Here is a 26,702-nt window from a genome sequence, read left to right on the forward strand (position 1 = left end):
CCTGAGGACCTTTTCCAGTACCAGGATCTGGGTAATAGATATGTCCTGTAATGATATTGATCAGCATGTCTGTCTTAGTCATGGTGTTTTGTCTAAGCATTTTCTCTCATCTTGCTTCCTTCCATGCATGCTGGGTACCCAGTTCCCACATTCTGGAGTTCTTTATCCTAACCTTCTCCTGACTTACAAAGGGACAGAAGGGGGCTCTAAGTGGGAATCTTGGGATAAAAGTCCACAACAATTCAGGCTGAAGAAATTACTTTTGCGTCATATTACTAGATGGCTCAACAGTGATTAGCAGGCCTGGAGACCACTGAGGATAGGCTCCTCCTTTATGATTAACTCTGGACCATACCCCATGTTTCCCTATAAAACTAGACAGAAAAGCATTAGCTCTGCCCCTCTTAGGATTTAAAATGCCATATGAAAGACTGAGAGAATTAAGGTTTTGTTGAGGGTAATTTAGGGAAAGCAGTTGCCTCCCAGTCAAAAGAATGGCATGTGAGTTCTACCTCTGGCCTTGGTGGAGACATATATTTTGATCTTACCCTAAGATAAGAACATTACATACTAAGAGTTAATTTCACAGGACCTATCAATCACTTGGCCCAAAGACCACCTCTCAGGAAATCTGATTCATATGAAGACATACTAAGAAGATGGGAGGAATAATTATCATGTTAACGAGATAATGTGCTTATGCTTTCCAGAAGTACCTCCCTGCAAGCAGCTGCTTACAAATCAATGACAAGCCAGCCCACTTTTTTGAGTTCTAACTCAAAAAGCATAACTTTTCCTTTTTCTTCTTTTAATTTAAACCCAAGCATGCTTTCCCTGGCAGGGCTTTCTGACCTCCATGCCTAACTCAAAAGGCATGGCTCTCTCTCTCTTGGCCATCCCCCTCCTCCTGGCAGCTGCAGAGGTTTTGCAGCTTGCCTGCCCTGTTGTTTTTCTTTCAAACTCTAATAAAATGGTCCTTGAGCTTCCTTCTGAGTCTGTTTTTAAATTCTTTTTATTAACGAAACTAAGAACCCACAAAAGGGAACCCCAATTTCCCTGGTAACACGTGGTGCCAAAATCTAGGCTTGAGTACATTCCTTAGGATATCTGTTCTGGCTCAGACCCGGTAAAACAGGAAGGAAAAGATTCATAAAATTCAAGGGAAGAGTTCTCAGGGGGTCATAGAGAGTAGTCTTTACCTTCCTCAATGAAGGGCTACATTTAATTGTAAACATACTGGACACACCTCCTCAGTCTCTAAAGTATGACTTCCTGACATTTTATTTGATCATTTTAAAGTTCATTGTAAAAGAAATTTCCATTTGTAGGAGAGTTTCCCTCTTTGCTAATTAGCTATTAAGACAAGCAAAGATACTAAGTGGCCACCACAAGCCTGGTCTTTTGAACTTTTGGTTTGCACTGGGCTTTTGCTTAAGTTCTTCTCAATAGCATTTGGGTTAAGTTTTCTGTCCTGACATGGAAATTTGCTGATGGTTTGTAGAGAGTCACACATACCCTGGGAAATGTAGATTTAGGAATAAGGAATGCTTATTCCAATGGAGGAAGTCATTTGATCACTGGTCTAAACAGCAAATGAGTACTGTAAAAATTGGGGGCTTTGTCAACTTTTATGTATGGCTGTGTGTATATATTAAAAGTTAGGTCTACCATCAGGCATATGTTTATATACTGTCTACAGATATGTAAGTCTTGGTCACATTAACTAAAACTGTTAAATCTTAGACAAATAAGCAATGTCAAGATCAAGCTGTGTCCTTCTCTAAGTTACTATACTGTCAGACTGTGTCTTCCCTGAGAGACTTCTTTATTTAATATGTATGTGTGTTTGTCTTTATGAGTTTAAGTACTATGCACGTAGAGGCCTCCATAGGTCTATAAGAAGGTGTTAGATCTCTTGGAACTGGAGTCGCAGGTGGCTGAGTCACCAGATGTGGGTATTTAGAACCAAACCCAGGTCCTATGCAAGAGCAGCAAGTGCCCTTAACCACTGAGCCGTTTCTCCAGCCCCTAGAGACTCCAGTTACCAGCAGCTTTTGACTCCATTTTGAGGACGGAGCCTAACTGTGCACCCAGATGGACATGTAAACAATACCACCAGTCCAGCACCACCCATGCAGCACAGACTGATAACTGACCTATTCATGGGAGTAGAAAGGGTGCCAACCTATAAACAACATGGTGAATGAAGACAATAGGGGCACATGGGAATATTATAATCATATCAAGAATATCAGGTCTCAGAACACACTGGATACACCAGACCCCTCTCTTGGGCCCCATAAAAGGATAAATACCCTCCACTATGATGGTAACAGCCTCCATCAACCTGTCATCTTACATCCTATGTGTGAGTCAAGGACTGACAGGCAGAGAACTCTCAACTCTCCTTGGGGCTTCTGCTACACTCATTTGCAGCTGTTCTGGACCCAGGTCTCCCCTTACCTCTACAGATGGACTTAACTGTGTTGCTTCCCTCTAGGCCCTGTGATCCACAGCTACAGCTTCTTGTGATCAGCTGGGGTTCTCAGTGTGTTATCTTATCAATACAGGCTATTTACATTTCTATCAACCTACTTCTTAAACCTCCAGAAATTGCCACAGCTTCTTTATCCCTTTATAGTGTAACCTACATACTCACACAGAAAGAGATGTTTACTGAGTAATGTGTGACATGAGAGTTAATATTAGTAATTACGATAGAAATAAAAGAACTTGTGTTCACCTCTGCAGATTATTAAGGGAAACAAGAGTATCTGGCAAAGTGCTGAAATTGAAACTGTACCTTGTGAATCTATTCTTTTTTTTTTTGGTTTTGGTTTTTCGAGACAGGGTTTCTCTGTGTAGCTTTGCGCCTTTCCTGGATCTTGCTCTCTAGACCAGGCTAGCCTCGAACTCACAAAGATCCACCTGCCTCTGCCTCCCGAGTGCTGGGATTAAAGGGTGCCACCACCGCCCGGCTGTGAATCTATTCTTAATAAATTCTGACATCGTGGAAAGATACAAGTGTGTTCATCTATATTTCTGACAGTGTATTAACAACAAGCTAATTTAATTTATTGGTAAAATAAAATTAAAATTAAAATTAAATTGCCTTTAAGACAACACATGGTGTTGGAGAGATGACTCAGTGGTTCAGAGAACTGGCTGCTCTTGCAAAGGACCCAGGTTTGATTTCTAACACCCATATGAGAGCTCAAATTCATACATAACTCCAATTGAGGCATCTAATGCCATCTTCTGATTTCTCTGTGCACCAGGCACATAACATGGTAAAATACACACATGCAGGCAAAATACTCAAGACACATAAAATTTTTTAAAAATTTAAATTAAAAATTTACGTGTGTGTATATTTATAGTTCTTTTAGACTTTTAAGATAAAATGTACATACAATGTCCAACTATTTCAAATCCAGTTTCATGGGTTGTCTTGGTTAGGGTTTCTATTGCTGTGAAGAGACACCATGATCAAGGCAACTCTTTTGAAAGAAAGCATTTAATTAGGGGCTTGCTTATAGTTTCTGAGGCTGTCTTAGGGTTTTTATTGTTGTGAAGAGACATCATGACCACGGCTACTCTTATGAAGGAAAACATTTAATAGGGGCTGGCTTACTGTCTCAGAGGTTTAGTCTGTCATCATGGCAGGAAGCATGGTGGCATGCAGGCAGACATGGTGCTAAAGAAGGAGCCAAGAGTTCTACATCTAGATCTGCAGTTAGCAGGAAGAGAGAGAGAGCCACCAGGCTTGGCTTGAGCATCTGAAACTTCAAAGTCCACCCCCAGTGACACATTTCCTCAAATAAGGCCACACGTTCTAGTCCTTCCAAATAATGCCACTTCTTATGAGCCTATGGGGGCTATTTTCATTCAAACTACCACATGGGTTTTCATTAAAATGTAGGACTACAATTTATTTTATCTAGTTTTAAGAATAATTTTAACAAGTACTGTAGACGGATTTCAATGGGTGACTGCTTCGAGTTCTGAAAAGGCTGATTCTGTAATCACGCATTTGGTAGAAGTTATGGCCATCATGGGTATACCTGTACAAATTAAGACTAACAATGCTCCAGCATATGTCTCTAGTAAAATGAAATGTTTTTTTTGTTTGTTTGTTTTTTGCTTATTACAATATAAAGCATATTACAGGTATACCACACAAGCCAAGCAGTCATAGAAAGATCAAATTGAACTCTAAAGGATATGCTAAATAAACAGAAATGGGTAACAAAACCACCCAGAAATAGATTACATAATGCTTTATTAACTTTGAATTTTCTAAATGTTAATGAGAAAGGAACAACAGCTGCAGAGAGACACTGGATAATAGAAAAAAACTACAGAATTAAATCAGCCTATATACTTTAAGGATGTGCTGACCTCAGAATGGAAACCAGGATATGTGTTATGTTGGGGATGACATTTTACCTTTGTTTCTACAGAAGAAAAGCTGTGGATACCATCAAAATTGATAAAGGTTTGATTTGAACAAGAGAAATCTCTTAATTAGAAGAGGTGATAGTTCATCAACCAGCATGACCACTCAATCTAAACTAACTTACACAACTAACAAATGCTTCTCATTTGATCAGATATAATTTGCCAAACGGGGGCCTTCCCAAAGTTAGGGTTGAGGCAGTGTTTTGCTTTTGTCTTTTCAGGAGAATGAAGGCTAAGGAATCTGAAGAACACTGGACAAATGAGACATGTGAAGAAAAAGGACAAATCATCCAGAAAAAATGTCTCAAGGAAAAGGGTAAATTGACCTACTGGTATATCACATATCTAACAGGATAAAATTTCATAAGTCTTCCTATATGTTTGTTTCTGCTCTTCTCTACAGACATATAACACAAATGGTCTTTATGTAGTCCTAGTTCAATTAAAAATTAAAGCTGGCTTTGGAGTTGGAAGGTGGTTCTCTCCTTCTTTAAACCCAAGCATGCTTATTAAAGGAAAATTCAAAATCTCTGTCTCATGTCAGAAGAGCCACCTGATATGGGACAGAAGAAAAACAAAAAATTAGGGACTATTTTATTGCCACTAATTTTATAATCCTTTGGTTTTTATCTTATATATTTAGAGCTTTTCTTTTTTTTTTTTTTTTTTTTTTTTTTTGGTTTTTTCGAGACAGGGTTTCTCTGTGTAGCTTTGCGCCTTTTCCTGGAACTCACTTGGTAGCCCAGGCTGGCCTTGAACTCACAGAGATTCGCCTGGCTCTGCCTCCCGAGTGCTGGGATTAAAAGCGTGCGCCACCACCGCCCGGCTTAGAGCTTTTCTTAAAAGTATAAATATTATCCCCAAACTCATAAACTTTTTGTCATGATATTAATGGTCATATAGAGTACTAACTAATTCTAGAAAAGGCTTCATCTAGCTTCCTGTACATGATTTCAGGTTTGAGTCTCCATCAGGTAACTAGAAATTAAGTTTTTGTACTCTGGATGTACATAACAAATATTGATCCTCTAACTTCTTTGAAATCTGCTGCATATGACGTTTAAAATGTTTAAGTTTTCTGCAATGAACCGTGACCATGCCTAACAGTGACCTTTGAAGTCTCCAAAAGGATGATGGGGCCCCACAACGACGATTCCACATGGACTATGATAAGGACACTAAGCTGACAAACACCACCTAAAGATTGGCTTTGGACTACAAACTGCTCAGGACAATTTCAAGGTAGCTAGCTGAGATGATCCAGCCTCACAGTCTACTCTAGCCAGGACTTGAAACAAGCCCTGTACTTTTCCATTACACAGAGACTGGACAACAAATGATACAGCTACCTCTCCCAAGATTTGACAACCCCAATTTTTCTTTTCAGGAACCTCTAAAAATGCTATCGCCCCTAGAATCAGGAAGTAAATTTAAGAACACGACACCCAGCCGGGCGGTGGTGACGCACGCCTTTAATCCCAGCACTCGGGAGGCAGAGGCAAGTGGATCTCTGTGAGTTCGAGGCTAGCCTGGTCTACAGAGTGAGATCCAGGAAAGGTGCAAAGCTACACAGAGAAACCCTGTCTCGAATAAAAAAAAAAAAAAAAAAAAAAAGAACACGACACCCACAATTCCAAGAGAAGGGGTGGGTGGTTTTTGGTCCTTCAATGGGTTATGGATATTTGTCATTGTTTAATGTGGTTGGTTACAAGTTGTATTGGAAATGGTCAGGAAAAAAGCTGAACAAAGGAGATTAGATTCAGAGTTCTTGTTAGAAAAAAGAAAGAAAAGAAAATGAAAAAAGGGGTATGCAAATATGATAGGATAAAAGAATAGATTATTGAATCTACTTTTAAACCCAAAAAGCAACTACTTGTTTTAAATATTTTACATTGATATTGATACAAAGTGAGATTATTTTTGTTAGAACACACTGTACATAATTTCTAATCTTGTTCAAGGTATTGTACCTATACATCTCATTTAACAATGTAAGGCAAACTGCTAGTCTTTGAAAGTTATTATTACAAACTATTTAGGATAATAAAGAAATGCAAGTTAGTAATTAGTCACCTATTACAATCAAACTTGTAGCCATATTAGGTATGTTTTGAAGGCCAAACAGAGATACATTTTAGATAGACAGATTGTCTTCAAACACTTCAGAAATCTACAGAATATGGCATTTAAGATGTTTCAGTAACATAGGCTTTTTTTTTTATGACAATGAGACATGTTTGCTCGTGGCAGCATGAATGTATTTCAGAGAAGATGATGGGCATCAAAGAAACCCCATATGGAGTTTACTTTCTTTGTGGCAAAAGTTAGCCACTGGGCAAGAAAATGCCCTTGCCTTAACTGCTGACACTATGCTGTTCAAATGGGACAAGCAGGACTGCTGAACTTTGCCAAGACAAGGTAAGGACAGCCCTTCAGAAAATCCTACTTCACAGATAAGTCTGTCAGATAAGCTAGGCCTGTAGGCCGAAGATGGATGCCCCAACATTGCAGAGGAACCTTGGGTGACTGTTCAGACAGCTGTTTCTGTCATTTCTCACAATTTTTGGAAGTTGCTTGCTTGCACTTCCTGCTTACTCAGTTAATATTCTCGGGTCCCTGAGGGAGTTGAAGACTAGATAGTTATAGTTATAGTTTTCCTTGCTAACAAATTCATAAAAGAAACTCACTAAAGAGGTATAAAGTGTGGAAGTTTGAGAGACATCAAAAGATAGTTTGGTGACATCAAAAGATATTCAGTTGGTAATATAAGTTAGGATAGAAAGTGAATTAGGTACTACACTTTGGACTCAACAAGATAGGATAAACAGTGGAGTATTTTCTCTGAATTTGTCAAATGTTAATGGATGGACATTGTTAATGTAATTTGACTGTATATATTGTATAGAGTTGTTGTACTTATTGTATATAGTCGTTCCTATATTAGTTATAACCTTTTTTAAATTTTAGACAAAAAGGGGAAATGTGGTGCTATTTTGTATATGATCTAACAAATAAAGCTTGCCTGAAGATCAGAGGGCAAAGCCAGCCACTAGTTAGCCATTGAGGCCAGGCAGTGGTGGCACACAATACCTTTAATCCCAGCACTTGGGATTTCACGCCTTTGCTCCCAGTACTTGGGAGGCGCACATGCCTTTAATCCCAGCACTAGGGAGGTTGAGATAGGAAGTGATATGGCTGGGTGGAGAATGGAATATAAGGTGAGAGGGGACAGGAGCTCAGGTTTTTCAGCTGAGGAGTTGGTGAGGTGAGAGGTGGCTGTGGTTTGTTCCTTTGTCTCTCTATCTTTCAGCATTTACCCCGATATCTGGCTCTTGGTTTTTAAGACCAATCAGGATTCGTGCTACAAGGTATGATGGTGCACACCATTAATCACAGAATTAGGAGACAGGGGCAGGCAGAACTCTGTGAGTTCGAACACATGGTCTACATAGTGAGCAATAGGTTAGCCAGTTCCACATAGTAAAATTCTGTCTTAAAAAAAAAATTTAATCAAGAAACTAAGGATATAGCTCAGTGGTAGAGTACTTATGCACCTTGCTCAAGTCCATAGGTATAATAGCTACTACTATATAAATAATAATCATATCAACTATATCATATTATATTATTATTATATTCATTACATAAAATACATTATTATCAATTTCAAAAACTTTGGAAAAATTGATCTAAATTATATATATATATATATATATATATATATATATATTTTTTTTTTTTACAGCAGAAAGAAGCTACTAGGTAGGAAATTTAATAAAAAAGTTAAAGGTACAAATTTTTGTGGTTATGGGGTTCTTGCTGTTATTGTTTGAGTCAGGGTCATACTATGTAGACCTAGCTGGCCTGGAACTCACTGTGGGTAAGACTGACCTCAAGCTCCCAAACACGCTGCACCTGACTTTTCACATGGGCTCAGGAGGGACGGCAGGTCATCAGGCTTGTGTGGCAAACACCTTTCACCTGCTGAGCCGTCTCCCTCACCCTGTTCAAAGTTCTTAATGAATTTTAGGTTACTGGCTCCTTGCTGAATATTTAATTGCAAATATTTTCTCCCAGTCTGTAGCTTTTGTTTTTACCAGGGTCATTCACAAACCAAAAAACGTTTAATCCTATGAGACCCACTTTATTTGTTTGTGGACTGTGCTTTAAGTGTCCAAGTCTAAGAGTTCTTCGGCACTTAGAACATCCTCTAGACATCCTATTGTCTTCTCTCTAAGTCTCTAATCTCTACATTTTATATTTCAATGGATGATTAACTCTGAGGTCATTCTCACATATGGCATGAAACTTGGCTGAGGTTTATTTATTAGCCGGTGTCCGCTAAGTGCCTCCAGCACTACTTGTTGAAAGGCTACCCAGTTGCCACCCAACTCCTTTACTCCCTTGTCAAAAATCAACAGCGCACATTTGTGTGGTTCTACTTATGGGTTCTTTGCTTCATTTAATTTATCTTGCATGTTCTTTGAAGGTTTTTGTAGGTGGTCTTTATCAAGTTAACATTTTTCTCTTTTCCTATGAACTAAGTAATTCTCGTGTTTTAGTTCATTGGATGTTGAACATTTATAAATGCTTTTCTATATCAACACTCTCCCACACACACACACACACACACACACACACACACACACACACACACGTTAAAAAAAAAAAAAACAACCAAAAAACCAAAAACCAAAAAACCTAGTACTAGGGAATGAATCCACAGTCTCACACATTCGAGGCCAGTGTTCTACTATGGCAATACATCCCCAGCCCCACTGCCTTCATTGTGAGACAAGATCTGGATATGTAGTTTAAGCTGGCCCAGCACTTGTTACTTTAGTCTAAGCTGTCCACAAACTGGCAATCATCTGCTCAGCATCTCAAGTGCTGGGATTATAGACATATACCCTCACCTCTGGCTTCTTACCTCAGATAAAGAATATATGATACTTGTTGATATGGTAGCTTATACACATTGATATTTTATGGTAGCAATACTGAGATAAAAGTCATATACCATAAACTTCATTACCCTTTTATTCCATACTATTCAAAGGTTTCTCAGTAATGCAGAGTTGTGTCATCAACACCACTATCTAACTTTAAAACATTTTCAGCACCAAGAAAAGGAACTCTTGGGCTGGAGAGATGGCTCAGTAATTAAGAAAAGGAACTCTTGGGCTGGAGAGATGGCTCAGCGGTTAAGAGCATTTGCTGGTCTTCCAGAGGTCCTGAGTTCAGTTCCCAGCACTTACGTTGGCCAGCTCATAACCACCTGCAACTCCAGTTCCCAGGAACCTAGTGCTTTCTTCTGACCTCCATACATGTAACACACACACACACACACACACACACACACACACACACACACACACACACACACACATACATACACATGCAGGCACGTATGCAAGCACATATCTTTTTGTTTTTTTTTTTAAAGAAAAGAGTTTGATGTCCATAATAGTCACTACTTGATGACTCCACAGCCCTTAGCAGCCAAAAATAAATTAATAAATAAAAATAAAAGAGTTTATCTTTGGATTACCTTCTGGGTATTTCATAAAACAGAGTCATAAAATATATAGCCTTTGTACCTCACCTCTTTTGCTAAGTATAATATTTTCAGGGTTTTTGCGCACTGTAGCTTGTATCAGTACTTCATCCCTCTATGTGGGCAATACTACACTGATTCATGAATGTAGACATTTTTTAAGATGTTACTATGTGCATTCATTTACATTTTGTTTGTGGCCATGTTTTCAATCCTGTGGGAACAGAACTGCTGCTCAACAGGCACCTCTGTCTTTAACTCTGGAGACTGAGACCCATTTTTGACAGTGCCTGAACCAATACACACTCTTACCAGTGGTACATGAATGCTCCTAACCAACACTAGCTTCTCATGCTAAAGCTATCCTTGGGGATAGTGAGAATGGTAGCGCATTGTGGGTTTGATTTTAACTTTCATACTGATGAATGATGTTAATATGTTTCATGTGTTTAACAGGCATTTATATATTTTCACATTGTTTGTCCATTTTAAATTTTATTTTGCCTTTTATTGCTAAGCTATAAGAGTTCATCACAAGTCGGGCGGTGGTGGCGCACGCCTTTAATCCCAGCATTTGGGAGGCAGAGGCAGGTGGATCTTTGTGAGTTCAAGGCTAGCCTGGTCTACAGAGTGAGTTCCAGGGAAGGCACAAAGCTACACAGAGAAACCCTGTCTAGAAAAACCAAAAACAAAAAAAAACAAAAAAAAGAGTTCGTTACATATCCCAGATATATGTCCTGTATCAGATCCATAATTTTCTTCTTCTCTCCCTCCCCGCATTGTGAGGGCTGGTTTTTTTGTTTGTTTGTTTATTTTGTTTTGTTTTTTCACTTAAAACAAAGCAGACTTTAGGCCTCCATGTGTTGGTTAGAGACTAGAAGATCATCTGCTCCAAGTTCAGCTCTGTCAGTATTAGTTCAGTAGGGGAAATTCAAACATACCTCTTCCACTGCTTGGCAATGGGGCCACCTCCTCCTTGGCTGTGACAATCCTATCCTGGGAGAGAAACAGAGCATGGCTCTCCCACTGAGAGAGGCACAGAGCAATTCCTTGCTTAGTTCTGCTGCTCCTGTCTGGGAAGAGAATGAGAGTACCACCAACCGCTTCTGCACACACTGAAGAAAGATCAGCTACTTTCTCAGATCTACCTCAAGGGAGAAGAGGAATGCTGCTTGTCCACAGTCAGCAGGGTGGAAGATTAACTCACTGCTGGGCTCCATGACCATCACAGGTGTGGGAACTAGAGCATCACTGCTTGCTTTCCAATGGCTTTGTGTCCAACGTTAACATCTTGCTCAGCCTCATAGGAACTGTGTGTGTGCAGGAGGAAGGAGGGCTTTTCAGGTGTCATGTGACTGACATTAGGTGGGTACTGCCAAAGAAACATCTTCGGTTGCTAAACCATGTCCTTCCTTCTCCTCTGACTAGAGGAGGTGGGGTTTTCAATGTTACCTTTCTGTGCTTTATGAACATTTCACCTTGGTAACTTCTGCAGAACCCTGAGACATGAAGGAAGCAAAGAGGAATTCCATGTTATTCTTAAGTCCTGAGACATGCCCCCAGGCTTCTTTCACCGCCTTTCACAGTCTTCTTTTACTCCCATGCTTCATTTAGGAGGAGGACCAGGAAAGAATAGGACACTCCATCTTTGTCAGAAACTGAAGTTGTGTTTAGCATTTTATAACAGTAATTTTAATCTCTTTGATGTTTTCCTACCTAATTTTCCCACTGAACTACAACTTCTTTGAAGGATATGTTTTTGAAAACTATGTTTTATCCTTATTTTCTTCAGAGTATCAAAAGGAAACAGGAATGAATCTTAGCATTTGCTAAAAATCATACAGCACATTGAGTAAATGAATGGTTTCTGTAGTTGTAAATAAAAGCTTGGTATTGCCCCTCTTTCTCTTTCCCTTTATCCTATTACACTTCCTCACATATGCTCTCTATTAAACAGTCAGTGCTGTGAAGTCAGCTGCTACAAACATGAGGTTGCTAGCAGACCACCCTCCTCTTGAGGAGGAGTCTGTCCTATCAGAGTCATATGCAAACTTCCGTCAGAACACAAGATAGCAAATGAACAAACTGCCAAGGGGGAACTGAGCAGTGCACGCCTAACTGTTCAGAGAGAGAAACCATAGTTACAGAAGCTAAAATGTGCCTAGCAACTGAGGACAGAGTGGGCAAGCCACAGAACTATGGTAGAGTAAAACTGCTGGGGGAAATAAACGGCTGGATGCAGACCAGGTGATGCACAGAAACCTGAGAAACATGTTTCCTTTGTTGCTGTTTCCTGAACTATTGGGTCATTTTCTAATGTACACTGTTAGGAACACTGGGTTACCAAGTATATCTAATCTTAGGAATGATTTGCCCACCACACATCTTTGACTGCTCTGCTGCTCTTATTTTCAAATTCTCTGTTCCTTTTGCTCTCTGTTCTCTTTCCCAGCAAGTTTGTTACTTTTCTAAAACTTTCTGCAGGATACTGTCTTTCTTTGTTTTCAACCCAGGTATCAAAAAGATTTGAGATTTGAGAGTGACCACTTCAAAGCAATTACTATATACATGCAATAACTCTTAAAAATTATTTAAATCATCATTTTCAGAATTCTACAACTCAGTCAAAGGCTTATAAGAATCGAGGTAAAATTATTCAGGAAAAATGGTTGAATGTCAACAGGGATAGTGAACTTTGTAAGGTCTTATCTTAGATATTCTTTTATTGTCAGGACAAAACACCATAACCAAGACAACTTATAAAAGAAAGCACTTAATTTGAAGCTTATAGTCCTAGAGGGTTAGAGTCCATGACCACCATGGCAGGGTGTAGGGTAGCAGGCAGGCAGGCAGGCATGGCCCTGGAGCAGTAAGTCCATGAGGACCTTACATCTGATATGCAAGCATGAGGAGGCAGAAAGCTAACTAGAAATGGTGTAGGCTTTTAAAACCCACCCCTAGTGACACACCTCTTCTAACAATGCCATACTTCCCAAACCTTACCAAACAGTTCTAACAACTGGGGACCAAGTATTCAAACACATGAGCCTATGAGGGCTACTCCCATTCAAGCCACCACAGGTCCTCTGTCCCTGCCCCATCTCTGTAGTGGCCTTGAAAACCAACAGTCTGAAGGCAAGGCAAGGCAAGCAGTCTCACAGATATTTCCCTAAAAATCCCCATAATAGAAACTGTTTAATTTCAACTGCATCAGACTTTACTCAGTACAAAAGCATTACAACAACCAGGGTTGTTGAAGATGGGGTTAGTAGCAAAGAAAATAAGATGCTAACCAAAAGTAAAAAAGAAAAGCTGGAAAAAGAGATGCCCATAGAGGACTTTGGGAAAGCCTCAACTATTCCTAAGGGTCTACATAATCATTTCAATAGAAAAAAATTTTGACAAAATCTAGTACTCTTCCTGTAAAGAAAATAAAAGTACTGAACAAACTAGAATATGATGGGAACAGCTTCCCCAAGACAGAGGACACTTACAAACCCCACAGTCTGCATCACAACTAATACTAAAAGGTTCAGTCATCATGGTCAGGACAAGGAAGCCCACTCCCAACCATTTTTACCCAACTAACAGTTCTAGCTTGAGCAACTAAGAAATAAGAAAAAGAAAAATCTAGGCATTCAGATTAGAAAGAAGTAAAACTATTTGCATTTTGGATGACATGAATTTCCAAATAAAGAAAATCCTAATGAATTCAGAATAATAAGAGCTAATAAATGAATTCTGGAGGACTGAAGGTTATATAATTTATACATACAAATATCAATGGTACATCTAAATATTAGCAAAGGCCAATTTGAAAATGAAATTAAGAAAGCAATCTTATTTACAATATAATCAAACCTCATGTAGAAGCAAATTTAGCACAAAGATGAAAGTTTATGTATTTGGATGTTCTAAAATATCACTAAAATAAATAGAACAAAGAGAAAGATACCAAGAAGACAATGTTAAGTTGGCAACACTAACTGATCTTACAGGCTTTACACAATTATTAACAAAATACAAGATCCTGTTCCCTGCTCCTCAAATTGGCAAGCTGATCCTAAAATGCATAGAGAAATACAACACAGAGGCTCAGACAGTGACAAAATCTTGAAAGGAAAACTGTAGAGTAGAAAGACTTGTGCTTCTCTGTTCCCAAGGTTTTCACTACAAGGTTACAGTAATCTAGACACACGGCAGTAGCAGAAACACAAAATAGAGTCCACAAATAAACCTATACATTTATGATCATCTTCAGCAAGGGTGACAAGATAATCCAATCTGGGAAAGTCAATTCAATAACAATCAAAGCATAATGATGAAAATGTATCCACAATGGAACCTATTACTTCGTTTACTAACTTTAAAAATTAAAAAAAAAAAAAAAAGGGGTTGGGGAGATGACCTGAACTGAAGCATTTACTACATAAACATGAGGGAGGACCTGAGCTCTGGTGCCCGGCTCCCAGGTAAAAGCCAGTGATTGTGGTGAACACCTGTAATCCCAGTGCTGGAGAGGCAGAGATGGGAGATTCCTGGAGCTCACCAGCCAGCCATTCTAACTGAGTTGGGGAGCTCCAAGTTCAGGGAAAGATCTTACCTCAGAAACTAAGGTGTTGAGCAACTGAAGACACCTGACAGCAACTTCTAGCCTCTACAGGAACATGCATACACATGCACATGTACCCACGTGCACATGAACACATACCACATACACAAAAAATTAATAAACACAATACATGTAACAAGTGTTGGTGAGGAATGGAGAAACTGAGATTGTCGTGCATTGCTGATGGAATTGCAAAAATGGTGCAACCATGTGGAAAACAGTTTGACAGTTACTGAAAAGTTTAAATACAGACTGACCACACGACTCAGCAATCCCACAGTTAGCAATACCCAAGAGTACTGAATACATATACCCACAAAAGAACCATATCAAAATGCTCACAGCAGAATGATTTGTACTAGTGAAGAAGTAGAATGCACTGTTTCACTAACTAATGAGCAGTATGTGGGCACACTGCTATAATGCAGTACTAGTCAGCATGGAGAGAGATGAAATTCTGATCAATGTTATAAACAGATAAAACTTGAAAACGTTATGCTAAAGAAAAGCTGGCTGGAAAACATGAAAGTTTATTTCGGAACAGAGACATCATGGAAACTGAACGTCCATTAGTGGTTGCTAGAGAGAGACAGGGCATGGTGCAGTCAGAGTTAATAGGATTTCCCCTGGGTATGACAGAAATGTTATGGAATTAGACAGTAGTAACAGGTCCATGAATAGGTGACTAAGAAAGATACCATGAACTAGCAATCTAAAAGGGTCAACTTCTTTGTATTTGAAATAATAATCTCATTATGAAAAGCAAAGAGACTTGATAATCCTTAAAATCAGTTCTCTTTACCCTCATCTGTTCTGAATCTTAAACCACTTACATGAAATTATTTTTCATATCATTGTGATTTCTAGAATATTTTATTTAGAATATGTACAAATTAGTCATCTTACCCCCATATTAATATTTCTATACTATAAAACATAAATTAACTGTCTTCTCGCCAGTAGGCATTGCTGTGGGATGATCTGTATGTTAAATTGCTCTGATTGGTATAAATAAAACACTGATTGGCCAGTGGCCAGGCAGGAAGTATAGGCGGGACAAGGAGAGAGGAGAATTCTGGGAAGTGGAAGGCGGAGAGAGACACTGCCAGGCGCCACCATGACAAGCAGCATGTGAAGACGCCGGTAAGCCATGAGCCACGTGGCAAGGTATAGATTTATAGAAATGGATTAATTTAAGATATAAGAACAAGGCATTTTGCATCTGTTTAGTGTAGTTAGAGTTTTCCTGCCTTGCCCACAGTCAGGACAAATCTCTGTCTACCATCAGTCCCACAGCCGCTCAGACCCAACAAAGTAAACACAGAGACTTATATTGCTTACAAACTGTATGGTCGTGGCAGGCTTCTTGCTAACTGTTCTTATAGCTTAAATTAATCCATTTCTATTAATCTATACCTTGCCACATGGCTCGTGGCTTACCAGCGTCTTCACATGCTGCTTGTCATGGTGGTGGCTGGGAGTGTCTCCTCCCACCATCCTGTTCTCTCAATTCTCCTCTCTGTTAGTCCCACCTATACTTCCTGCCTGGCCACTGGCCAATCAGTATTTTATTTATTGACCAATCAGAGCATTTGACATACAGATCATCCCACAGCAGTTGAGGACAAAATCCACTCATCTTTGACTATTTTTCTTTTCTAAGAGTAGTGTTATTCACCGTAAGTTCTAGGAGCTGGCAAAGTACTAAAGAAAGTACACACTTACAACTGAGAATGTCCACTATAGCCCCTGGTGTGGGTGCACTAATCCTTGTTACTCTCTACCAGTTTCCTGTTGGTTCACAGTGAGCTGGGACTGACATGAAAGGAATAATATTACTAGTAGTTTCAAAGGACACTGACAGCTTCTTCCAGGTGCCAACCAATCTAACCTTGTTTACCTCTATAGTTAAGGAAGGATGGCATGGCATCCTGCTGGCAATGAAGTAACTGAGTTTTAAAGCACAGCCCTTATCTTGGTGAGGAGAGAAGGCACACAGCCAATATTGATTTACTTCTCAGGGAAAGGTGGCAGATAGTCACTATTTTCTCTTAAATCCCAGAATAGATGTCTCTGATTAATTCAGCAAGGTGTTTCAAATACAAAGTTATGCACTGAGAGATGGAGAAGTGAAACCAATCGAGACCCAGCTCTCCCAGGGCAATGAAGTAACTGAGTTTTAAAGCACAGCCCTTATCTTGGTGAGGAGAGAAGGCACACAGCCAATATTGATTTACTTCTCAGGGAAAGGTGGCAGATAGTCACTATTTTCTCTTAAATCCCAGAATAGATGTCTCTGATTAATTCAGCAAGGTGTTTCAAATACAAAGTTATGCACTGAGAGATGGAGAAGTGAAACCAATCGAGACCCAGCTCTCCTCAGGTCCCAGACTCTGAGGACACTGCAGCTGCAAGAACACTACTAATGAAGCCGTGGCACCTGCTCTTAGAGGTCTTGCTCCAGCACCACTACTCCAAACTGCACTGGCCTTGGAAGGCAGGATTCCAGGCAAACAAGCTTCAGTGGCTTTAGATGACCCTGCACCTATCCTCATACAAGATGGAAAGAAGGGAGAGCGCTGCATGAATAACTCAACAAGACACCAACATGGTGGGACTGGAAACTATGCTATAATTGATGCAAATACAATCCTTCATTTGCATGTTACAACTCTCGACACACTCAGCTTCCTCCGTATATATCCTGACTGTTTGGCTCACTTTAGTCAATCTGAAGTATCTACCCCACCTGTTGCAACATTAAGTCCAATAAAAGACTATTCTGTTGCCCCCTATGATTTTTATTCTTAGGGCAGGCTGAGCTGATACTGTGAAGAAAGGCAGAAGAGGTGGCAGCAGCAGCGTGACTATGTGTGGCTGTGAAGAAGTAGTGGATAATAAAGACTGTGGAAGTGACAGAGTGTAGTAAGGTTCAAAGAACACAGACTCTTACAGCCAATAGAAAGCCTTTATTTGCCCGCCAGCAGGCTATACAGGGAACTTGCCCAAATTGTGTAGCCATGAGCCTTCCCGTTCTTGGCTTTTTATGTACAAAAACCATATCCTGGTTGACTCACTTCAATTATCAAGAACAATTAGCAATAAGCAGAGCTACAGAAGCCAAAAAGCAAGGTTAGTACACTCAGGGACTTTCCCAGGACTATGGACTAAGATGGATAGGCTTTTGTTCTCATTTTGGCAGGTGCTCTAGTCTACATGCTGGGCTCTTAGGTCAGAATGGTGCCTTGATGCCTTTGTTGTGCTAAGATCTGGGGGATCTTACAAGAGGAGTCAAGATTCCAGATGGTAGAAAGTGGGTATGGGACACTGCAGGTCCAAGTCCCTAGGAGGGAGCTCCACACCTTGGAGGCCAGGTGTCCTGATGCCCAAGGCATGAGAACTGCAACCCTAGCCAGCATGGAAAGGCCAAGAGTTCTAATACCCAAGGGTGAACTGCTGTGACGCTAGCTGGCACTAACTGCTGCTGGAGCTAGCTATGGCTTATACCTCGGATTTCACCAGCCACCGAGTGCTGGGCTGCTGGCATAAGAAGAGTCAGCCTCTAATCGAGGTACTTAGAACTATGAGTCTGTCTTCTAAGGTCTAAAGCAGGAAGTCCTGAGTTCCTGGTCTTGAAACAATAAGCCCCTGAGTCTTTCAGTTCAGCCCATAAATCCTCAGCACTCAAGGTCCCATGACTACCAACACCAGATGAGCCACTCCTCACCTACTCAACAATTCCATTTGAGCAGAACCAAAGAACCCTAGCCAGATCAAGGGTAACAGAAAGGTTTGAACTGTGTAGTTCAGCATTTTTAGAAGTGTATTCAATGAAATACCAATTCCCTCAATGATCCACGAGAAAAGGTTCAGAGAAATATATTAACTCAATTGTTTTCCAAAAGCATTTGCTATCGAACACTTTTTCTCCATGATCCCTACTGAAACCCCAGGGAACACAGGCATGACCCATGGAACGCTCTATAACCCTACTGAAACTTCAAGGAATGTATGTAGGCATGACCCATGGAATCCTCTGAAATCCCAAGGAACACCTTACCTACAACAGCACCTTTTGGAAAATTCTAATCTGGTCAGAAAAATCCACATTACAAAAGATGACAATGATTACCCTTATCCAATCTTTCCCGGGATTAACTGACTTGCTCAAAGTCATGGGAGGGTCTCGGAGAGATAGGACTGACTTCTAGTGTTCTTCTACACTGCCACCCTGCTTTCTCCGAGGAACCTTTTTCTAATGGCAATTTAATCATACTGGACTTCCCAATAAACAGTAAGATCATTAGTCATTTAATGTTATGTTTGAAAGCTTTCCCACAAAAGACTTGACCTGAAAGAGGTTAGTATTATATGACTCTCCTTTCAAATTGTTATTTCAAGGTTGGTTTTACCTGGAGTAAGAAGAAAATTTCTTTGGGACCTCTCCACCTTGAAGATATTTCAATATTTCTTACCACAACACCTTTCTGTGCTCAGTATTTTTAGCTCATTGTTTTCTATTTTGGCAGCCGAGAAGCTGCAGTTTGTAATTTTACCTCCAGCTTCATATTTCTTCTTAAAAGTGAATACAATGTCCTGTTTATAATAATAAAATCACCAGTTGGCAGAACGACATTAAATGGAAAAAAAAGTGAGAGAGAGAGAAGGCAATTGGAAAATTTAGAGCAAGCAATTTTAAGTGCCAAGTTTCACATTTGTAATGGTCCAGTGGAGGTCACTGGGCTTCCTTTTTATTGAGGGAATAGTAAAGAAATAGATACCACAAACTCTCTTGTAAAAAGCTATAGAAACCATCCCTGCTTCAATCAAGCTCATGGCTTTACCAAAAAGTGATGTGATTCAAATGTATACAATAATAATAGCTATTGGGAAAACATAAAAATCAGGTTAACACGGTATTTTTCCCTCCAATGAATTTAGGTTTTCATTTTCTACTTGAATTGAACTTTTAAGCTTCAGTTTCCTATTCTAGTTTAGTAACAAAGGAAACAAAACAATATGAATGAAATGAGAAAAAAAATGCAACCAGTCTTGGAAATAACCCTGGAGTTTCTCAGGCTTCAGATACAACCAACTTTAAGCAGTTCCTTCAGACACAGTATTTTCCTAGTCCCCAAATTTTTGTAGGAATGGTGTTGTTTAACCTCAAGTGCCCTGCTAAAAAGAGCTACAAGTCTAGGCCATGTAAGTAGGGATTCTCCAGAGAAGGGAGCCAAACGTCTAAAAGAATGGTGAGTGCAATCAGAAGGGCCAGATCACCCCTGTGAGTTCACACCAGTCTTGCTTCTTAAAAACTGCTAACCAACCATTTTTCTTTTCAAAATAAACACTATTTCTCTCAACTTCAGTTTGCAAAATATTACCCCAATTCCACTGGACTAAAAAACTGGAATTTTACTGACATAATTGGATTATGAGGTTTAAAGATTGATGGAACTTTTCTGTTCCAAATATAATTGTTAAATACCAAACCTAAATGGGTATGTAGAAGCTCTTACGTAGCTACAGCCAGAGGAACACTGCAGGTTCCAAGGCATGGTGACCCGGGAAGAGAGGAGCAAGAAGCTACAGATGGCTTCCAAGTCTTGTCAGAGGATCTCACAGTCTAATGGTACATAGTCATTCTGTAGCTCAAGCTTGTCACTAAAATGGAGATGATTTCAGTCACTCCAGTTACTAAATACTGCCTTGATTCTTAGCTCTCAGTCCACCCAACCAGTGACCTTAGCTTTGGTCAGTGTTCATAGCCATATTGCAGCACCTGCTACTCTCTGTCGTATTTACCTCAATATGAACCTGACTTTCTCTTATATTTTTGGTTGTGAGCCTAGCCTTTAACGGCTGAGCCATCTCTCCAGCCCTGAACCTGACTTTCTAAAGATAAAGTGCTACACCTCAGTTGTCTTTGTATTTTCAGTTTAATGCTTGGCACATGCATATGTATATATATACACACATACATATAGTATATATATGTCATATACATATAAAATATATATAAATGTTTCAGCAACCAAGGAGGAAAAGTTTAAAAAGATACAGAAGAGCAGCTTTGGGATTTTGGAGAATATCTATTAATTTATTCAATAAAAGACACTTTATAGCATGCACTAGGACTCAATCTGAGTTCTTTGGTCAAATTCAGGAAAATGAACGCTGCTTTTAAAATGCCTTTGAAGATATGGGAATCTCAGAGAAGAATGTATCACACTATTACAAAATACTTATTCTAACTACTTCTCTCCATTAAATTTATCAAATTATTTAAATACTTTAACTATCTGACTATTGCTTAAAAGATTTCATTCATGTCCTTTGACATGAGACTTAAGGGAGAAGACTCATAGGGGCAGAAACTCATATGTATTTCTATTTGTTACCATATTTCCGTGTCCAGGGATGGCATATAACAAATATTTGTTAGTTGATAAACTAAATAAACCTATCATATCAGTCAAAGAAAAGAAGCTAATCCAACTCAAACACATCAGCAAAGTCACAGATTTTACTTTATACACATTTTTATCATAAAAAATTAGAAATTCACCAAGACTACATAAATTCATGAATTAACCCCCAGTGACCTGACTACATGTATGGGTCAGTATAAGTGTCATGTGCAAATAAAAGAGTCAACATTCTAGAAAAAACTCATACCATGGACTCTCTCATTGGTTCCTGAATCAGCTGTGACTTACAGTTATTTGCCATGCCTGCTTACATAGACTTGCAGATCTCACTTAGTTTTAGCTAGATTAACCTTTATAACACAGGTCACTTATTAAAATATTACTGGAAAGATGTAGAAGCTTAAGATAACAGTAACAGTGCTCCCAAAAACAGTAGCACCAAGAACGTAGCAGAACTGGCCCTTCTTGTAGAAGTTCATCACAGCCTGGCTGTGACCGCATGACAATGGCTGCCAGAGGCTTTGAGAAACTTAGAAAAACTAAACACAGTGAGTGTCCCTTCAAGAGGAAGATAGAACTTTAACATTAAGGAAAATGGGTTACTGAATTTGAAAACATAATACCATGTTTATATTCAGAAGAACATTACAGTGTTTTGTTATTTTTGGTTTGCAGTGCCAGGATCAAACCCAGAGCCTTCCATATCCAGATCTTTCTAACAGACATGCTGAAATGCTTCTACTATCACATTACTTGGAGTTTAAAATTGTGCCTATGTACAAACTACTAAATTGCTCACATGTACACACCCAAACTACATACCAGAACTTTTCAACTAGATTTTACGATGTCACTGAAAGAGTTTGCTGAAGATTATGAGCTTTTAAAAAATGTCTAACACTGGGAAAGATGGTGCAAGCCTGTAACCCTAGCATTTGGGAGGCTGAGGCAGGAGGACTGGAGTTTAAGGCCAGTTTAAGCTACAGAGTAAGACCATGTCTCAAAAAACAAAGCAAATAAAACCAAAAGCTAATAATGCAGCACTTTTCAACCAGTCCACAAGAACTGACTGGCATAGAAAAGACAGAGACATATTACCCGTGTTTCAAATAAACTTGGATAGAATTCTTGCATAGAACCTAAAAAATGAGTATTATGGTTTAGTGAATACTTTCATTTTTTTAAAATAGGAATAAGGATACAGGTCAGTTGTACAGCACCTGTCTGTATGCATCTATCTAGCTAGCTAGCTATGTGGCGCATGCTTTTAGTTTCAACACTTGGGAGACAGAGGCAGGTGAATTTCTGTGAATTCCTTGTGGAACATAACATGTTCCAGGACAGTCACAGCTATATATTGAGACACTGTCTAAACAAACAAAACATATAGAACTTACAATTAGATATTTAAACTTCCATACTACAAGTTATTAAAGCAAAGTTTAAAAACAACAATAACACCCAGTTGAATTGCTTTTACCAAAAGTAAAATTATCAATATAAAGAAACACAGTTTTTAATACCTTTCATGAAAATATTAAAATATTTAAAATTCATTTCATTTTTATTTTTCTACTTTCATTTAGGTTTAAATATAAACAACAGATTAGTAATATATTAAATTTTTAAATAATTTTTTGTTGTTGTTTTGTTTTTCAAGACAGGGTTTCTCTATGTAGTTTTGGTGCCTGTCCTGTATCTCACTCTATAGACCAGGCTGGCCTCGAACTCACAGAGTTCCACCTGGCTCTGCCTCCCGAGTGCTGGGACTGAAGGCATTCGCCACCACCACCCAGCAATTTTTTTATCATTTTAAAGAGACATGCATTAGTGGGAATGCATGTTCACCAATGTTTAAAGATGACTATTTTTAGATATCAAGAAACCATTTAAAAATGTTAAATGTAAAAGAATAAATGAAGGTGATGTGAATTTCAGAAACATAATCTTGGGGACAGATGGCGATGAGAACGTTGGAAAGTTAAGGAGTTTCTAAATATTGGTTACTACATTAACAGCAGAAAACATCACAAACGTTCTCTACTTCTGGGCCCCTTCTGAGGGCACACGGTTAAGACTTTAACAGAAGCTTTCTGCAGAGCAAGGTCTATTCTGTAGGTCAGCCCAGAAGGCAACAAGGGCCAAACCAAAGGCAAGATGGAGCCATAAAAGGATAACTTGAAGCAGCTCTAGGCCCCTGTGACCACTGAAATGTTTAGTATTTTTCTGCAGATTATGATCAGGTCAGAAATGAATATATCTATCTTCTGACATTTGTATTTATAAGTTCTTACAGTTATTTTAAAGATTTTAGCAATGGAATAGTATGCTAAGTGAACAGTGAATGCTGCTTCCCTGTCTTCTTACTGCTCCTTGAACCAACTTCCCATGTTAGTCATGTATGTGACCAGTTTGATTTACTTCCTTCTACATCATTTTCTACACAAACATATTTTAATGTGTATATATGTATAGACACATACATGTGATTTTTTTGTGTGTATGTGTACTTATATAGCTCTGGATCACTGACTTCACAAAAATAGGATTATATTCATATTAACCTGCAGTTTGCTTCTTTCATTTAACAATATTTGATGGTCTTCCCTCCAGGACAGATCATATTATCATGTTATCATATGGTCATGTTATCTATCATATGGACAGATAGACCATAGGTTGTTAAGTCATTCCATTCCTGAAGGACTTAGCAGTGTCTCCTGTTTCCCCTTTACAATAAAACAACAATGAAGGCCGGGCGGTGGTGGCGCACGCCTTTAATCCCAGCACTCGGGAGGCAGAGCCAGGCGGATCTCTGTGAGTTCGAGGCCAGCCTGGACTACCAAGTGAGTTCCAGGAAAGGCGCAAAGCTACACAGAGAAACCCTGTCTGGAAAAACCAAAAAACAAAACAAAAAAAAAAAACAAACAAACAAACAAAAAAAAAAACAACAATGAAAAATCTTTGCTCATAAATCTTTGTACATTTCTCTCAGTAGTACATATTTTTGTAAGTAGAGTTTTGGGGTAAAGGGTACATTTAAAATTGAATCGGTACTAAGTTATACTTCAAATAATAATAACTATTATTAGAATTTAATCATTCCTTATTACTTTTTCCCTTTTCTTTTGTTTGGTTTTAGCCTTTTTCACATGTTTTTTACTCTTTGACAATTTCCTACAAGAATATATATATATATCTTCATCATATACAAGACCTGTGGCACAGCCTGAATCTCCTGCCTCACTCTCCCAAATGCTGAGAGTACAACCTTGTGCCAACACATTTGGCTTTATTAAAGTTTTTATATAGTCTAATTCAATCAAAGATCTCAGTAAACTTCTCAATCATACATGAGGCAACAAAGGTTCTAGAAGGTTCAGGTTCAATGCCCCAGAGGAGATAACACTCTATGTACCGGCAAGAACTCAGGCGTACAGGTTATTACTAACATCCCATTTGGGCCAAATGAGTTTGAATACACATATATTTCCATTAACCACACTGATAAGTAGGAAAGGACTATTATCTCACTTTCCTCACAAACTCTCAGCAAGAACAGCAAAAAAAAAAAAAAAAAAAAAAAAAAAAAAGACAGTAAGTTCCAAAAAGAGACAACACATGCGAGGGCAGGAAAGCACCTTCACACTCGGTGGAGCATAGGACACTTGGAGCTGAAGACACCATAAGTTCAGCTACAGAGCAAGCAAGTGTAGTGGAAAGACTCTGACACGGGATAACCTTAGCAAAAACCTTCCACAGCTCCATGGTGGGTTGTATGAAAACTTTCTTGGTTCTAAGTATCTCCATGTGGCATCCAGAATGAATGCCAGTACTGAAACCAAATTCTGAAGAGAAATATCAGAAGAGAACTAACATCCCACAATGAAGAAACATCTTCAAAGAAGATGTTGTTATAAAAATACCACAAAAGTACTTTCCAATAAATTCCAGACCTAAAAGTAAAGCTTTAAAATGAGACTCCAAGCACAAGGTCCTGAATCCTCTGCTGTGTGCCTAGAGAGGCCCGTTTAGAGGAAGCACTTCTAAGCAGATAGGATAGCATTGCCTTTTTTAAAAGGAGACTCTGGGGTCGAGCAAGGAGAGAATAGGAAAAGGCACCTGCATCTTTAGAAACTAGAATGGTCTAGAACCATTGTAGAAGCAAACTTCTGCAAAAGGCCACACTTGTGTTGGAATTACTTGGAAGTTGCCATGCAGAATGGCCGAGGAATACATAAGCAAAGAAGCATGCACAGTCGTGTTCTACTGCAATCTGACTGACCAAGGAACTACGAATCTCATATCAAATTTTAGGAAAATACTAACTATTCCTAACTGTTAACTATTACTGTAATTTTGCCAACTATTAAAAAGTCTGAAATCCATCTTCAGTAAATGAGCTCAAGCAGTGGGCTGGATTTAGCTGGCAGTCCATAACTTGCTGACCTCTGGCACAGAAGCACCAGATTTGCAACTGAGTCCAAACATCGGACAAAAAGAAGGAAACATCTCAGTCCAGCCCCTAGAAGCATTGGGAGAGAAGACAGAGCAGGAACAGCTGTTACCAAGTGTTCCCCATATTTACCTTAGGTCTCTTCTCTTGCCTAGCTCATCAGGAGGAATTGTCCAGGGCAGGCTTTGAGGGAGACACTCAAGAACTTCTGCAGAGAAATCAGAGAAGTCCACACCATATTCTGTCAGGATCCCTTCTGTTTCAGGCTCGATTTCACCAGCCTGCCCAAGACTCTTAGCCAGCTGCCTGTGGATAGAGCAGAGAGTGGACAACTGTATTAGTGAACAAAGAAATGTAGGCCCCAGTCTCTTCTCTAAAATGAGTAACTATGAAAGTCCTTATGAAGTCCATGACCATAGTATAACTGGACCTTCCAGAACAAAGTCTGACCAGGGGAAGAGGGCAGAAGGCAGAACTTCTTGGAACTTCTGCCACTTTCCTCATGGAGAAGACAAAATTGGTCCCAAACACCTTTGACAGTCTCATTATATAGCCCAGGCTGCCCTCCCACTGGGGATTCTGCTTCAGCCTCCCAAGTGCTGGGATTATAGGAACATGCCAGCACATCCAGCTTCAACAGTGATACTATGAAATCTCTGCAGGGATCTTTTGGCAAGCTCCTTCAGAAAAGTTTAACCAACTTAGTTTGCTGCTAAATTATGATGATTAGAGGAAAGGAGGAAAGAGCTCAGCCCAGTCCCTAGAAACATTAGGGGAGAAGACAGAGCTCAAATTATGAGCTTCAGATGCTTATAAATACCTTAGGTCATGCTCACTCAGTTAGAGCTGGAGTTCATACTTGTTTTGCCATTCTATTAGAATTTACCTTTAAAATGTTAAAGTATTTTATCCAAACACAAAAGTTATGTTTATTATGGAGAAAATAAACTGAAAGAAAATTTAAGTCTACAATCCAGCCATGCAGAAAGCTACTATTCATATTTATTTTAGGCTTGGCCTTTTACAAAACAAGATGGTGCTGGGTGTGGTAGTACACAGACAAGTAGATCTCTTGAGTTCCAGCCCAGCTTGCTTTACACAGCAAGTTCCACACCAGCCAAGACCACATAGACTCTGTCTTAAAACAAAACAAAACAAAAAAACCCCACAACAAAAAATCCAAGA

The 26,702-nt window shown here is 39.2% G+C and overlaps 1 protein-coding gene across 5 annotated transcripts in view; it reads right to left on the reverse strand.

Moving 5' to 3' along the window:
• Positions 1 to 26,702, reverse strand: part of Dis3l2 (DIS3 like 3'-5' exoribonuclease 2) — a 330,432-nt gene that overhangs the window by 139,795 nt on the left and 163,935 nt on the right. For all 5 annotated transcript variants that reach the window (XM_052750513.1, XM_052750515.1, XM_052750512.1 and 2 more), the window contains one exon: positions 25,650 to 25,823. In XM_052750513.1, the coding sequence (XP_052606473.1) occupies positions 25,650 to 25,823 (174 nt within the window). The remainder of the gene's footprint in view (positions 1 to 25,649; positions 25,824 to 26,702) is intronic.

Source organism: Peromyscus californicus, unplaced genomic scaffold, assembly GCF_007827085.1.
Source record: "Peromyscus californicus insignis strain IS unplaced genomic scaffold, ASM782708v3 Scaffold_21__1_contigs__length_65335640, whole genome shotgun sequence".
Classification (NCBI taxonomy): domain Eukaryota; kingdom Metazoa; phylum Chordata; class Mammalia; order Rodentia; family Cricetidae; genus Peromyscus; species Peromyscus californicus.